The sequence below is a fragment of the Salmo salar genome, chromosome ssa19, assembly GCF_905237065.1.
Source record: "Salmo salar chromosome ssa19, Ssal_v3.1, whole genome shotgun sequence".
NCBI lineage: Eukaryota > Metazoa > Chordata > Actinopteri > Salmoniformes > Salmonidae > Salmo > Salmo salar.
Window position 1 is genome coordinate 15,320,376 of NC_059460.1, and position 16,579 is coordinate 15,336,954.

General features: G+C 41.1%; 1 protein-coding gene across 2 annotated transcripts in view; it reads left to right on the top strand.

Annotated features, from left to right (window-relative positions):
• The first annotated feature begins 7,153 nt into the window (after positions 1-7,153).
• Positions 7,154-16,579, top strand: part of rsu1 (Ras suppressor protein 1) — a 43,867-nt gene continuing 34,441 nt past the window's right edge. The window contains exons 1-4 of one of the 2 annotated variants that reach the window (XM_014157417.2): positions 7,154-7,545; positions 9,042-9,153; positions 9,840-9,890; positions 15,189-15,309. In XM_014157417.2, coding sequence (XP_014012892.1) covers positions 7,528-7,545; positions 9,042-9,153; positions 9,840-9,890; positions 15,189-15,309 — 302 coding nt within the window. In that variant the 5' untranslated portion in view covers positions 7,154-7,527. Of the gene's footprint in view, positions 7,546-8,537; positions 8,846-9,041; positions 9,154-9,839; positions 9,891-15,188; positions 15,310-16,579 lie in introns of those variants that run through there. The other variant, XM_014157418.2, reaches the window with a different exon arrangement.

Consider the following 16,579-nt stretch of genomic DNA (forward strand, 5'->3'; position numbering starts at 1 on the left):
AGGATGTCAGGCTATCCGTCTGTGAGCTGAAGCTGAAGCGCAGCTGCGTCATGCAGCAAGACAACGATCCAAATCACACAAGCAAGTCTACATCAGAGTGGCTGAAAAGCAACACAGTTAATGTTTTGGAAGTCCAGACCTAAACCCCATTTGAGATGTTGTGGCAGGACCTGAAACGAGCAGTTCATGCTCGAACACCCACAAATGTTGCTGAATTAAAGCAGTTTTGCATGGAAGAGTGGGACAAAATTCCTCCACATCGATGTGAGAGACTGATCAACAACTACAGGAAGTGTTTGGTTGCAGTCATTGCAGCTAAAGGTTATTAAGTGTAAGGGGGCAATTACTTTTTCACACAGGGACATTGGGTGTTGCATAACTTTGTTTACAAAATAAATTACATAAGTATCCACATTGTGTGTTACTTGTTCACTCAGGTTCCCTTTCTCTAAATTAGGTTTTGGTTGAAGTGTCAAAAATATGCAAAAACAGAGAAAATCTGAAATGTGGGAAATACAGTTGAAGTCGGAAGTTTACATACACCTTAGCCAAATACATTTAAACTCAGTTTTTCACAATTCCTGACATTTAATCCTAGTAAAAATCCCTGTTTTAGGTCAGTTAGGATCACCACTTTATTTTAAGAATGTGAACTGTCAGAGTAATAGTAGAGAGAATGATTTATTTCAGCTTTTATTTCTTTCATCACATTCCCAGTTTTACATACACTCAATTAGTATTTGGTAGCATTGCCTTTAAATTGTTTAACTTGGGTCAAACATTTCGGGTAGCCTTCCACAAGCTTCCCACAATAGGTTGGGTGAATTGTGGCCCATTCCTCCTGACAGAGCTGGTGTAACTGAGTCAGGTTTGTAGGCCTCCTTGCTTGCACATGCTTTTTCAGTTCTGCCCACAAATTTTCTATAGGATTGAGGTCAGGGCTTTGTGATGGCCACTCCAATACCTTGACTTTGTTGTCATTAAGCCATTTTGCCACAACTTTGGAAGTATGCGTGGGGTCATCGTCCATTTGGAGGACCCATTTGCGAGCAAGCTTTAACTTCCTGTCACGACTGTGTGTAGGAACGGACCAAGGCGCAGCGTGAATATTTTTATTATAATGTGAAACTATGCAAGACATACAATAAAACAAAAACAAAACAACAAACCGTGACGAAGAGGTGCTACATGCACTAACTCAAAATAATCTCCCACAAACAAAGGTGGGAAAAATAACTACTTTAATATGATCCCCAATTAGAGACAACGATGTCCAGCTGCCTCTAATTGGGGATCATCCAAAAAACCCAACATAGAAAAACAGAAACTAGAACCAAACACCATAGAAAAATAAAACTAGAATAAACCCCCCCAGTCATGCCCTGACCTACTCTACCATAGAAAATAGGAGCTCTCTATGGTCAGGACTTGACACTTCCTGACTGATGTCTTGAGATTTTGCTTCAATATATCCACATATTTTTCTTTCCTCATGATGCCATCTATTTTATGAAGTGCACCAGTCCCTCCTGCAGAAAAGCACCCCCACAACATGATGCTGCCACCCCCGTGCTTCACGGTTGGGATGGTGTTTTTTGGCTTGCAAGTATCCCCCTTTTTCCTCCAAACATAACGATGGTCATTATGGCCAAACAGTTCTATTTTTGTTTCATCAGACCAGAGGACATTTCTCCAAAAAGTACGATCTTTGTCCCCATGTGCAGTTGCAAACCGTAGTCTGGCTTTTTTAATGGGGGTTTTGGAGCAGTGGCTTCTTCCTTGCTGAGCGGATTTTCCCATGATGTCAAGCAAAGAGGCACTAAGTTTGAAGGTAGGCCAAAATGACCTCCTCCACACTGATCCTCAACATGAGGGCCACACAAGAGTGTGTCCTCAGTCTCCTCCTGTATTCTCTGTATACCCATAACTGCGTGGCCTAACACAGTTCCAACTCCATCATCAAGTTTGCTGACGACACGACAGTAGTAGGTCTAATTACCTACTCCCTCCCTAGGCACTATAACGGTGTAGTACCAGGTAAACAACCTCTCCCGCAATGTCAGCAAAATAAAGGAGCTGATTATGGACTTCAGGAGGAACCAGGCTGGGCATGCCCCCATCCTTATTAATGGGGCCGCCACGGAGACAGACGTACACATTTCAGAGGACACCACAGAGATGACTCCGGGGCCAGACCCTGGTCTCTACACATTGAGAACAGTTTTTTTTACTACAGATACTGTCTGCTGTGAATTATAAGTAGCTTTCATACAAATCTTAACCTTGTGACCCATTCTATACATCTGTTGTTTGTCATGTAGACTGAAGGGTGTGTATCTACAATAATTCCACGACACTCCTTTCATATTTTCTTTAATGTAATCTATGGACATATTGTGTATTGGGACCCCAGTGAAGACTCCCCTCAACCTAGCATAAGCACCATGGACACAGCTTTTAACCTTCTACCCATTAAGCTTTTCCATTTGCAACCAGGCTTCCCTTGCTGAGCCTGAGTACCATAAAATATTAGCATTCTACCATTTCTAATGAACCAGGCTAGATTGACTTCACCTATCTCTTTCTCTATGGCATTGGTTAATCGGATAGCGTGTAAATGAGACCCTGTGGTCTCATCAAACACCATCACAACTTTCCACTCTGACACATTATTACCCTTGCTTCTTACCTTGGCCCTCTCCATGCTTTCTTTAATAGACGCTCCACTGCTTTCAGTATCATGATCTCTCTTCTTTCTATGTCTTTCCACTACAGACCATTCAGATCCTTGACCCTCATCCTCCCGCTCCATATCAAATCCAAATCTCTTCATTCAAAGACTCAATCATGGACACTCTTACTGACAGTTGTGGCTGCTTTGCGTGATGTATTGTTGTCTCTACCTTCTTGCCCTTTGTGCTGTTGTCTGTGCCCAGAAATGTTGCTACCATGTTGTTGTCATGTTGTGTTGCTACCATTCTGTGTTGTCATGTGTTGCTGATGTGTTGTCTTTGGTCTCTCTTTATGTAGTGTTGTGTTGTCTCTCTTGTCGTGATGTGTGTTTTGTCCTATGTTATTTATTAGTATTTTTTTATTTTTAATCCCAGCCCCTGTCCCCGTAGGTCTTTTGCCTTTTGGTAGGCCATCATTGTAAATAAGAATTTGTTCTTAGCAAGCTAACTTATCTAATAATAAAGTTGTGTTACCTTGCAATAACTCATACAGCATGCTAATAACTGACATACTTGAGGCTAATATTTCATTATGAGCCTAATACAGACCCACTAACATTTTTTATAAGATTGTGGCCCCACTAGTGTGACACTTGATCTACAAAAGTATGTCTTTAAATGGCCCTCATCCTGTGAACAGGGTTCTGGAAGAACACCTCATAAATCAATGCGGAAACTAAACAGGGGTAGTCCCTCATGACAAAGTACTACTGAATTACTACTCATCACTACTACACCAAACCAACTGGCAGTGGTGGAAAAAGTACCCAACTGTCATCCTTGCGTAAAAGTAAAAATACCTTAATAGAAAGTAACTTAAGTAAAAGTATAAGTCATCTACTCAAATTCTATTTGAGTAAAAGTCTAAAAGTACTTGGTAAAAATATAGTAAAAGTATAAATAATTTCAAATTCCTTATATTAAACAAACCAGATGGCACCATTTTCTTGTTTTTTAAATTTACGGATAGCCAGGGGCACACTCCAACATTCAGACATCATTTACAAACGAAGCATGTGTGTTTAGTGAGTCCGCCAGATTAGAGGCAGTAGGGATGACCAGGGATGTTCTCTGTTTAGTGAGTCCACCAGATTAGAGGCAGTAGGGAGGACCAAGGATGTTCTGTTGATAAGTGCTTGAATTTGACTCTTTTCCTGTCCTGCTAAGCATTCAAAATGTAACGAGTACTTTTGGGTGTCAAGGAAAATGTATGGAGTAAAAAGTACAATATTTTCTTAAGGAATGTAGGAATGTAGTGAAGTAAAAGTAGTCAAAAAAATGTATAGTAAAGTACAGATAACCGACAAAACTACTTAACTAGTACTTTAAAGTACTGCCTACTGGTTTTACTACTTGGTATTGAGATCTGTAATAAACCAATAGGGATGTATATAGTAATTTAAGTAGTAATAAGTGATAGATTGGGACATACAGTGCCTTCGGAAAGTATTCAGACCTCTTGACTTTTTACACATTTTGTTACATTACAGCCTTATTCTAAAATGGATTAAATTAAACAAAAAATCCTCAGCAATCTACACACAATATCCCATAATAACAAAGCGAAAACAGTTTTTTTTTATTGGCAAATGTATTAAAAATTAAAAACAGAAATACCTTATTTGTCATTATGGGGTATTAAAACAATTTAATCAATTTTAGAATAAGGCTGTAATGTAACAAAATGTGGAAAAGGTCAAGGGGTCTGAATACTTTCCCAACAGCACTGTATGTCTACTGGTGAACACCACATATTTCCTACTCAAATCAGTGCATCATTCACTACAATATTGAGGAAGTATTGAGCGTTTGGGTATCTACTACTTAAAACGTACACATTCCTAAGCAATTCCTACATATTCACTATTGAATTACTATACAATGCCTACAGGTTACTGCTGTATGCCTACTCAATCCCTATTGAATTACTACTGCCATCTGTGAAATAAACCAGTAGTGATTTATGAAGTAATTTAAGTAGTAATGGGTGGTAATAAGGACGAACAGTATGTCTACTGGTGAACACTACATATTTCCTACTCAAATATATTTGTATCTACTACTTAAAACCTCCACATTCCTAAACAATTCCCCCATGTTCATCAAACAAGAAATAATCTTATACAAACTTAATTGCATTTTTATTTTATTAAATTAATTAACATTGATTACATTTCTTAAATTCCTTAATTACAAAACGTTTAATCCATTTGCCTTCATTCAGCTTTGACTTAACTGTCTTCAGATCGTCTTTTTTGTTGGAGCCACATTTCTCTACCACGTAACCTTAAAGAAAATAAAGACAAGAACAAGAGACAACCAATTATAACTTATGCCATTACCAATAATCTGCTAACAGAGGTCGCATAAGATAACACAGAAAGGGCCTCCCGAGTGGCGCAGCGGTCTAAGGCACTGCATCGCAGTGCCAAAGGCATTACTACAGACCCGGGTTCATTTCTGGCTGTGCCACAACCGCCCGTGGCCGGGAGTCCCATAGGACGGCGCACAATTGGCCCAGCGTCGTCCGGGTTAAGGGAGGGTTTGGCCGGTGAGGCTTTACTTGGCTCATCGCGCTCTAGTAACTCCTTGTGGCAGGCCGGTTTATATGGACCAACATCGCACAGGGAGCAGTGCGAGCAGCGATGACGTCATTCCGTCATCTAAAAACTTGGCAGATATTGGATGAATAGAAAATGTTATTATCTTCAGCTGTGAGTTATATAAACTGCTAAAGAACGACATGAAAGTATTCAAAAAATATAAAGGAAAGTTACATTTACAGATGATCCCAGCATAAGGGCTGTGAAAGACAGAATAAGAATGATGGAAGATGATTACATTAGGGATTGTCAAACAGTAGCTAGCTAACAACAACCAACTACTTCCTTTTTTGTGTTGGGTCATTGTCCTGTTGCAAATCAAACGATATAATCAGTCTATAGATAGAGGCCTCTGTTTTGCTGTTTTGCTGTAGAAATCACCAGCCCCAGCCTACCCTGAAGCTAATATCGTTGTCTCCCAACTAAGCGGAAAACAAGATGGGATGGCGTATCGCTGCAGAATGCTGTGGTAGCCATGCTGGTTAAGTTGCCTAGAATTCTAAATAAATCACTGACAGTGTCACCAGAAAGCATTCCCATACCATCACATTTCCTCCTCCATGCTTCATGGTGGGAACCACAAATGCAGCGATCATCCGTTCACCTACTCTGCGTCTCACAAAGACACGGCGGTTGGAACCAAAAATCTCCAATTTGGACTCATCAGACCAAAGGACAGATTTCCACCGGTCTAATGTCCATTGCTCGCGTTTCTTGGCCCATGCAAGTCTGTTCTTCTTATTGGTGTCTTTCAGTAGTGGTTTCTTTGCAGCACTTCGACCATGAAGGCCTGATTCACACAGTCTCCTCTGAACAGTTGATGTTGAGATTTGTCTGTTACTTGAACTCCGTGAAGCATTTATTTGGTCTGCAATTTCTGAGGCTGGTAAATCTAATGAACTTATCCTCTGCAGCAAAGGTAACTCTGAGTCTTCCTTTCCTGTGGCGGTCCTCATGAGAGCCAGTTTTTAATATTTTTTTTTTTATTTAACCTTTATTTAACTAGGCAATTTAATTTTAGCGCTTGATGGTTTTTGCAACTGCACTTGAAGAAACTTTTAAAGTTCTTGAAATGTATTTGAGCTGTTCTTGCCATAAAATGGACTAGGTCTTTTACCAAATAGGGCTATCTTCTGTATACCACCCCTACCTTGTCACAACACAACTGATTGGCTCAAACGCATTAAGAAGGAAAGAAATTCCACAAATTAACTTTTAACAAGATACACCTGTTCACTGAAATGCATTCCAGGTGACTACCTCATGAATCTGGTTGAGAGAATGCCAAGAGTGTGCAAAGCTGTCATCAAGGCAAAGGGTGGCTACTCTGAAGAATCTCAAATATAAAATATATTTTTATTTGTTTAACACTTTTTTGGTTACTACATGATTCCATATGTGTTATTTCGTAGTTGTGATGTCTTCACTATTGTTCTACAATGTAGAAAATAGTAAAAATAAAGAAAAATCCTTTATTGAGTAGGTATGTCCAAACTTTTGACTGGTACTGCATGAATGACTGCATTATCCATAGCAGGACCCATAGACACCCAGCACTCACAGCCCTGTCCTCTGTCCCTTGTGCCTCCCAATAGCTAATATCGTTGTCTCCCTTATGCGCACACATACACAAGCACACACTTCTTTCATCTCATGTTTTTTTCTCTCTCCTTTTTTGGATGTGAATTGAGTAAAGTTAAATATTTTACAGTGCAAACAGAGAGTGGCCCTGAATCCCAGGTTTCTCCCCGGCTCACAGTGAAGGCAAAGTTCATCTGTGCTGCAAGCATCTGTTGCCACTCACCGTCCGCCAAATATAATCAGTCTATACATAGAGGCCTCTGTTTAGCTGTAGAAATCACCAGCCCCAGCCTACCCTGAAGAACAAGGGCACAGAAAATGAGAGGGAAAGAGTGAAAGGAAGAAAGAGAAAGGTTGGGAAGGAGTGAGTGAGAGAGAGAAACACGACTCAGGGAGTGTTGTATGGAGGCTCGTCAACCCAACACAGCCAAGCACGAAGAAGGTAGCACTCAGCCAGGGGAGCCCTCTATGTTTACCTCCTCCTGTTCATGCCTGTCTAGGTGTTCTACGCTGGAGGAAGAGCAGGAGGAGAACGGGGAGGAAGCTCAGGTTGCAGTGTATTGTGTTATGGTGCCGTGTCTGAGCCAGGCGACTAGGAGCCAGGCCAGAGAATGTGTCTCCCAAGCAAGGTAATGTTAGAAAGGTATTACTACTATAGTGGGCCAAACTAGGAGGCTTGAGAGCTGATACTAGGAGAGAGCAGCTGCTATGGACTGGACTGACTGGCAGCTGCCCAGGAATTCTACTACTATTGTGTGATGTATTCTTAAACTCTGTTTATCATCATGTGAAAGAAAGAGAAAAGTTATTTGAAAGAAATAAGCATTCGTTGTTCACTGTTATGCCCAGTTTTGGTTGTTTTCAAAAATGATTTATTAATGAATGATTAAATTGCCTATTGTTTAACGCTCAATCCAATAGATAGCCTACATATGGGTCGTCACTAGTGACCTCAGCCAGAAAGTCAAAGTTAAAATCTGATTTTAAGCCTAACCCTAAGTTTAACCCTAACCTTAACCACACTGCTAACCTCATGCCGAACCCTGACCTTAAATTAAGACCATAGCTAATTGTTGTTTTCATACATTTTTATGACAGCGAATTTTGACTTGGCAACTAGTGACAACCCTACAATGAACATAGAATAAGTATTTATAAATTGGGAAAAACACAAATAGATTAAACAGATTTGTTAGATATATTGTTTTATAATAACCGGTAGTTTTTATAATAATAGCAATATAACAATTCAGAAAAAAATAAATAAATAAAGGAAGTCGTTTTTTATTTATTTGGTTGAGGAGTTAACAGTCAAATTAACATTTTAATATATATATATACACACACACACTGATTATAAACTGTTCATTATCACAGATTATCGCAATTTAGTTTAACCCTAAACCTGTTCAAATCAGTAACCAGTTGATTATTGCTTATTAAACTGTCTATTAAACTGTCCATGTAATTTTTACAATGTCGGCTATCCGATACAGTCAATGATGCGTCGGATACAGTCTATACTGTAGAAGAAGATACTGTATATGAATTTTGCGTCGTTCGCTACATTGTTTCACTGCGGAGCATATTTATGTTGCACCATCCTTCTATCCGATTGGCTAAATAAGGACAACAGAGCATTCGGTTAGGATATAACCGTGGATCCAATTGGATATCCTTGTTAACGTTCTCTTTTTTTTCTCTGGGATTGTGGAAAACGATTGGATGGAAAAGGGAACTATGCTCGTAGAATGTTTGGGATACATTTGGTTTGTAGGAAGTGCCCTTTTATGGCATGCAGAACATTTTACAGATCATCGCACATCAACTTCCGGTTGGGTGTGTGCAGACGCTTAGTCTAGGAAGTAAATTGGAAATATCTCGCCTTTTAACACAATAATTGTTCACGGAGTTCATACCAATCGAAAGGTAACCATTTCCATCGTTTCCGACATACAATGGACGGTTTTCTAACGTGTTTTACTTATGCTAGCCTATTCCATATTATCTGCAGTCAATCTAACTTTCTTGGCCATGTTCATAGAAAGTAAGATATCCTGCTCATTCAACAAGGAAAAAGTAGCAACTCAACTAACTCCTTGACTTTCCCCTGGTTACGTTGTAGAAGATGTCCAAGTCTTTGAAGAAAATCGTAGAGGAGAGTCGGGAGAAGAATATACCCGAGGTCGATATGTGCGACAGGGGTGTATCAAACATGTTGGACATTCCAGGGTTATGTGAGTAGGGGCCTACCGTTGCTGTTTCATGCCATTTTTTAATCTTCTCTATAGAAAACAGTTGAATAGGGCTTGCTGATTAGTTGACAAGTAGAATCTGGGGGTACTCGAGGACCGGAGTTGGGAGACTGGGGATAAGCGAGGACCGGAGTTGGGAAACGTTTGTCTAGCCCTGAATTCCTATTGGTTGACTCTGGGGATTCTACAGTATTAGGCCTATATCAACATCAGGCTGATGATGTAGCATATAAATATGAAGCAAAGCAGTGCCTTTGTGATCACAGTTTTTTTGTATGCCAAATTGATTTACTGTTGCCAAATGTATTTTTCATAGTAACTGTTACCAAATGTATTTTTCATAGTAACTGTTACTTGGTTGATGTTTGGATTTGGTCAAATTAATTATAAACGGTGTACCCTACAAACTGCAGCACGCTTTATGCATCTTTAGGCCAAACAGTGATTTTTTTATTATAGGATTGGTCAGATAGACTCTTTTTTAATTGAATAGGGAGTTCATTTTCACACATTCGGTCACACTTTACATGTCAGTGTCTTTGTTACTGTATCTAATCAGGCCGAATTATTCCTGTAAGTACAGTTGTAGTAAGTAGATCTTTTATAAGTAATAAGTCAGATAATGCTGGTTCATGTATAACATGTCCTTTGTGGTTTTTACTTTGCAGTCACACTGTCCAACATTACCCAGCTGGTTCTGAGTCACAACAAGCTCACAAGTAAGTTCTGACTGTTTATCTGTTGTTTATCCAGCTGTGAAGCAAGCAGACTTTGACAGACGTATGTCTCAACCAATGTTCCCTCCAATAGTTTGGGGCACTGAGCAAATTTTAGGTCTTGTGAGCGGAAACTTGAACTTTGAGAGAATTTTGTGCAACTTACGGCGCATTTTACAGTGAACACTGAAGCTGTACTCTTACAGTTTGACAGTAGCCAATAGGCTATTGTGGCTATTTGAGGACAATGTAGGCCAACCAACAAAACCAATGGAGTGAATCCCAGAACATTTTCACATGGAAATAGCTTTTGATTTCTATGATATAGCCTACAGTAGCCTATATGCGGTGTTCAATGCAGGGCTACATTGCATGAGACTTTTTTTACATTATGAAGGGCTTGACATGAATTAATGATTGTTAACTTGGTCTGTAACACCATGGGCCAATTAGGTGACTGTAAAATGCATTGTGTTGTATGATGCAAGAAACCACTTTACAAAGTAAAATATATTATTATTACCATACAGCGAATTAGACAATGTAGGCTAATTCTCTGCATATTGACTTTGCATATTCAAGCCTGTCTCAAAATACAACACTGGCCCTTTAATTAAGACATAAGCTTTTTACCTGACTGGCTTTTCAAAGAGCTCTTGAAATGTAGCCTACACATTTTGTGCTCTTGTAGGAAGCAGTGTCGCGCGGCTCTGTGCTCTGATCTGAAAAGAGCATTCACTTGTGGGTGATTGAAAGACCTCTCGTGGGCTACACCCTCCAATAGAATCCTACTCCGTTGCACTCTGGCTCTGCCTACAACAAAATCACACACTCAGTCTTGCAAAGTTAGATTTGTTTTGGTTTGTTGCATTGAAAAGGGGCTGATATAATGTTGATTCGATCACAGGAAAAAAACGTTGATCTGTATTGTGCACACTAATGGGGCGAACTCAGTGAAGTTCAATCTCCTCTTGCGTCTCTGCGCGGCCTGGCATTTCTTCTGTTTTCCAGTCCTGGAGGAGGTGCGTGGCTGCGCAGGCGGCCGCATAGAGGGAACATTGGTCTCAACCCTAGTTTCTGTCCAATTTGGACATACTCTGAGTGTACAAAACATTAGGAACACCTGCTCTTTCCATGGCATAGACTGACCAGGTGAAATATTTGATCCCTTATTGATGTCACTTCTTAAATCCACATCAATCACTGTAGATGAAGGCTGTTCTGAGGGAAAAAGGGAGTGCAACTCAATATTAGAAATTAGTTCCTAATGTTTTGTACACTCAGTATACACATACGTCCAGTGGCCAGTTTATTAGGTACACCACCCAGTTCACAAAAATGGTTTGCTCCTACAGACAGTGAGTCATGTGTCTGTGGCTTGCTATATAAAGCAAACAGACAAGCATCAAGGCATTCAGTTACTGTTCAGTTGAATGTTAGAATGTGCAAATTTAGTTACTTTGAGGGGCAGCAGGGTAGCCTAGTGGTTAGAGCGTTGGACTAGTAACCAAAAGTTCGCAAGTTCAAATCCCTGAGCTGACAAGGTACAAATCTGTCGTTCTGCCCCTGAACAGGCAATTCACCCACTGTTCCTAGGCCGTCATTGAAAATAAGAATTTGTTCTTAACTGACTTGCCTAGTTAAAGGTAAAATTAAATAGTATGTTCGTCAGTGCCAGGTGCGCCGGTTCCAGTATCTCAGAAACGGCCAGCCTCCTGGACTTTTCACGCACGACAGTGTTTAGGGTTTACAGAGAATGGTGCGACATTCAGTCAGCGGCAGTCCTGTGGGTGAAAACAGCTCGTTGAGAGGTGGAAGGAGAATGGCAAGAATCGTACCAGCTAACAGGCGGGCCACAAACAGGCAGATAGCGGCACAGTACAACAGTGGTGTGCAGAACGGAATCTCGTCGGCCCTTGTTACAGATAGGCTATTGCAGCAGACGACCACACCACTCCTATCAGCTAAAAACAAGAAGTAGAGGCTCCAGTGGGCTCGCCATCGCCAACACTGGACAATTGAGGAGTGGAAAAACATTGCCTGGTCCGACGAATCCCGGTTGCGTCATGTCTGATGGCAGAGTCAGGATTTGGCATAAGCAGCATTAGTCCATGGCCCCATCCTGCCTGGCGTCAACGGTACAAGCTGGTGGCAATGGTGTGGGGAATGTTGTCCTGGCACACGTTAGGTCCCTTGACACAGTGTATATTATTAAAAGAGCTATGTTTACAAAATGACATGCATACACAGCTATGAATAGCAACTCAAGGGTGTGAAATTGTGCTTAATACCACTAGAGGGCACACTTGTGCTGTAGTACTTACCTTAAAAGGCTCACTTTCCGAGATGAGCATTGGAGACCAAGACCTTTGTAGTCAGCTTGAACAACGAAAATTCCGCTCACGAGTCAGTTCACTTCTCTGTGTTTTAACTGGGGGTGTCTGACAAAGTATGCATTTACTTGAGGATTTTTATTTAGGATCTCAAAGCCTAGGGTTCATGGTGTTATGAGTAATTTAAAGAAGAACATAATTTAAGTTGCTAATATGTTTATATTACGTTATTATATTGTTAATGCATTAATATGACATAAAGCCAGGTAATATAGCAAAGTAATCACAAAGAGTGAGGCAGAGAATCATGTCTGTCTGTTAACTAGTATATCATCTGTACAAGAGTCTGTAGTTAATTTTGGGACAAGCCCACTAGGGATACACTTGAAACAAATGAACAAAAAAAAATCGCAAGATCTCTCTTGGCGTCTTCAGTCTGGTTGGGCTGATATTGAAACTACTCCAGACACCAGCTACAAGTTCACATCTAACTACCTGCATCATGTTGGCACATTGTTTATCTCATACTGCTGGTATCTTGAGTTTCCTGTTCTGTTCCTCACCCTAATCCCCATTTTAAGATGTCACACATTGAGATTACATCCATTATACATTTCTCTCTCCATGCTATTTATAGCAGAAGATCAGAGACTTGTTTTTGGAATAGCTAATTACCATTATCATCCATGCCCATTTACCTGCAGGGGTTTCAGGTGCGATCATCTGATCTGTCTGTTAGCAATAATGTTCATAGCTGTATTTAGTTTTTACACAACAAATCACTGTATTGTGAATATGGAGCTGTGGTTTATGGCTTTTCTCTTCGTCTTGGCGTACCTCTACTGGGTTTTTCCCCCTCTCTCCCCTCCGTGGCTCTGATCTTGTCCTGCCTGCTTTAAAGCGCTCCCAGATATGAAAGATAGCATGCCGTCTTTTTGAACTTTTCAAGGTAGTCCGATATTACAGTGACATTTGGAAAGTCTTTCATTAGAGAGGAGGAAGAGGAAGGTGACGAGAAGGGTGATCTGGGTGAGCAGGGTGCTTACTTAGCCTATGGGAGGGAGGAGAGAGAGCGGCGTAGAGGGAGAGAGTCGTAGAGAGAGCGAGAGAGGCATAGGTAGTGAGGGGGAGAAAGAGGGGAAATGAGATGGCTGTTGCTGCTTAGCCAAAGGTTGGGACCGTTTCCCTAACACGTCTCTCCCCTATTACCATCAATCTATCTATTTGATCATTAACAACTCCCGAGTGTCATAGGGTCCCCATGCAGGCTGCACCAACCTGAACCCAGCCTCCTCCTCACACACACTCACCCACTTAATACCACACACTTAATATCACACGCACACACACTATTCTCTCTCTCTCGCTTGCTCTCTCTCCCTCTCGTTTATCTCCATTGAGACTAGCAATTAAACACAATTAAGCATAAAAGTGTTATTTGTAGTACGAAATCGTATCGTCTTCAGCATGTCTAAGAGTTTAACTTTACTCACATGAATACAGGGCAGGTGTAGTAAATGAAGAGTGTGTAAAGAGATCACTGGAGTGTTCTATCGATTGAGGCGTAGGCCTAGATCTGTGTGGCCAGGTCCAGTACTCTGTGACCCTATGTTCACTCTGCATTGATTCAATGGACATTCACAGATCTATTGAGACTGAGCCTGAATGGAATTGATTTTGTGGTACGGGGTAAACCACTGGGATAGATGGAGAGAAATGGACTCTAAAAGTCCAGGGATCGGAATCGAGTCACGATTTTTCACAACTCAGGACTCCACTCTAAATCAATCAGTGATGACATGGATTCAGACTGGACCGGTTGTGACATGGACTTGGATTCAGACTGGACCAGTTGTGACTTGGTTGACAAAGTCTCTCTCCCTGGTATACTTTTAATTCCACATGCTTCTAAGCTTTAGTTACAGACTACAGAGATTACACACACGCACTAGGGTTGGGAATTGCCAGGGACCTAACAATACAATATTGTCACGATACTTAGGTGCCGATGCGATAAGTATTGCGACTCATATGATTGTCAGTATTTACGGGAGTCTATATTTACGGGATTCAATATTGTGATTTGATCTTCCAATGATATTGCTCACTATATGTCTGCTGCAGAGAGTGAAGGGAGAGAATGAGAATTAGTTTTGATCAGTCATGGAAATTAGTGCTGAAAACAAACATATTGGCTCACTATTTAAAAAGATGGGAAAACAAGCTATAAGATGAGCAATCCAGGAGTTTTGGCGCAGGTACAGCCGACTAGTGCTAGCTAACGATACCTAGCAACAACAAAAAAATCCCAAGTATTGATAAAATATCGTCCTAAATAATATTGTGATATGTAACTATCCATTTTGTCCCTCATCACTGAAAAGCACACCCCTCAAAAGACTAGCCTTTGTGACATGTTGTCCCTGCGATATGGAAACAGTGTGGCAGGGGCACGTTCAGTCACACTGATCTCCCCAGGGGCATTCCTGTCAGGTACACCTGTTCTGTTTGTGTACCCCCCCATCCCTTCTTAACCAACGCCTCCATTGATCAGGCTTCTAATCGGATAGAGGCATCATCTCGTTATCTCCCTATCGATCTCTGTCCACCTCTCAAAAATTGACTCGGGGAGGAAAGGATGAGGAGCGGGAGGATAAGGGTGAGAGGGGAAAATAGGGGGAGGTGTACGGAACAAAAGAAATGGCCCCATTAAAATGTCAAACCTCTACCCTGATTTCCCTGGCCATAGAGCAGCTAAATGAGCCATCAAAGACATACGGGATGATAATTGACTCGTTAAGACGCTGTACCGTCAGCCTGACTATAGTGGTTCTTCAACTGGTCGTAGTTTGACTCCATGGTTGTGTTGTAAAGTGATGAAAGAGTATGCAATGTTCAATAACAAAAGGCTGGGCGGAAGAAATACTGGGGGTCTGTATTTTTATTCCATGTTTTGTCTCTCTCTCAGCCATTCCTGCCAACGTGGCCGACTTGAAGAACCTGGAGGTTCTCAATGTGTTCAACAACCAGATAGAAGAGCTGCCCACTCAGATCAGCAGCCTGCAGAAGCTCAAACACCTCAACCTTGGGTAGGCCACCGAATGTCTTTTTTTTTTATTTTCTGTCCTGTGTGTGTGTGCGACTGTGGCTCTTCAGCTATGCCACTCCTTCATCCTCATTCCAAGCTCACAAAGCCTACGTTGTCAGACAGGTGAGAGAAAGGGCGAAACTGTTCATTTGAACACTTGTTTATTTGCGGGTCGCTCTCTTCCCCTCAGGACATGGCTGTATCTCTGTGCTCAACTGAATTGCTGTTGTCAGGGCAGGGATCCTGTTATTTTCTCATCTCCGTTTGTGACACAAATCACTTCACCCTTGTAATTTACCCGTAACGCTTTACCCATCACTTCACATTCACATAGTGGAATAAACCGCTATGAACCAGTATGCACACATTTATCTTAGAACATTTTAGATCACACATCTGGCTAAGCAGTGTAAGAATACGAGCGTATGCCATTTCTTCATATGGTGATCAGTCGATCTATGTAATGCCATATTAAAGACTGGCGGAATTTACCAGCTTGCAATAGGTTTGATTTGATTAGATTGAAGGACTATAGAAGACAGCAAGCTATGTTCCCTACCTATACCAGTCTGCCAAAGACGATGAATCCCAAACAATTTCAGTTCTCAGGTCAAATTGTGCACAGCACAAAGGGACAAGGCTAAACCCAAGAATGGTGTGCGTGAGGCATGCTGTGTAACTAGCTATTTGCCAAGACAACATCGAGAGGCTCAGAGACAACTTCATATTGTGTTTCTGTCCTCTGTTTCCTACTCTCATCCTCTCATCCAGTGCTCGACATTTAACGCTTTTCCTTTTGTCTGGGACAATTACCAAAATTTGTTGGACAAGAAGAATATAGATTTAAGTTGTCAAAATGGACAAGTAAAGACTTCTTTTTTTCCACAGAAATTACAATATCAAACAATTACTCAGATCAGAGGCCAACATTGGAGTAACATTCAAATGCATTTTTCATGTACATAAATAAAAAGGCTACAAAGTGTAGGTGATGAGGCTGTAGCCAATGTGCTCATCTCCAAACCGATGCTGACATGAGGCGACAGAAAATGTAGCCAAACTTTAATGAGGCTTTTAATTACACAGATATCGGCTAAACGCCAGTCATGTTTGACCAAATACAATGAAGGATAATTCACATTAACGTCTAAAGACTTGATTCTGTCGACGTGCTGGAGGCCCCGTTCGTTCAGATGTGATGGTCGAGTGAAGGACAGTGCCTGTTGCGCCCCGCACCTCACCCACCTTGAACCTGAGCGGAGGCGGTCAGC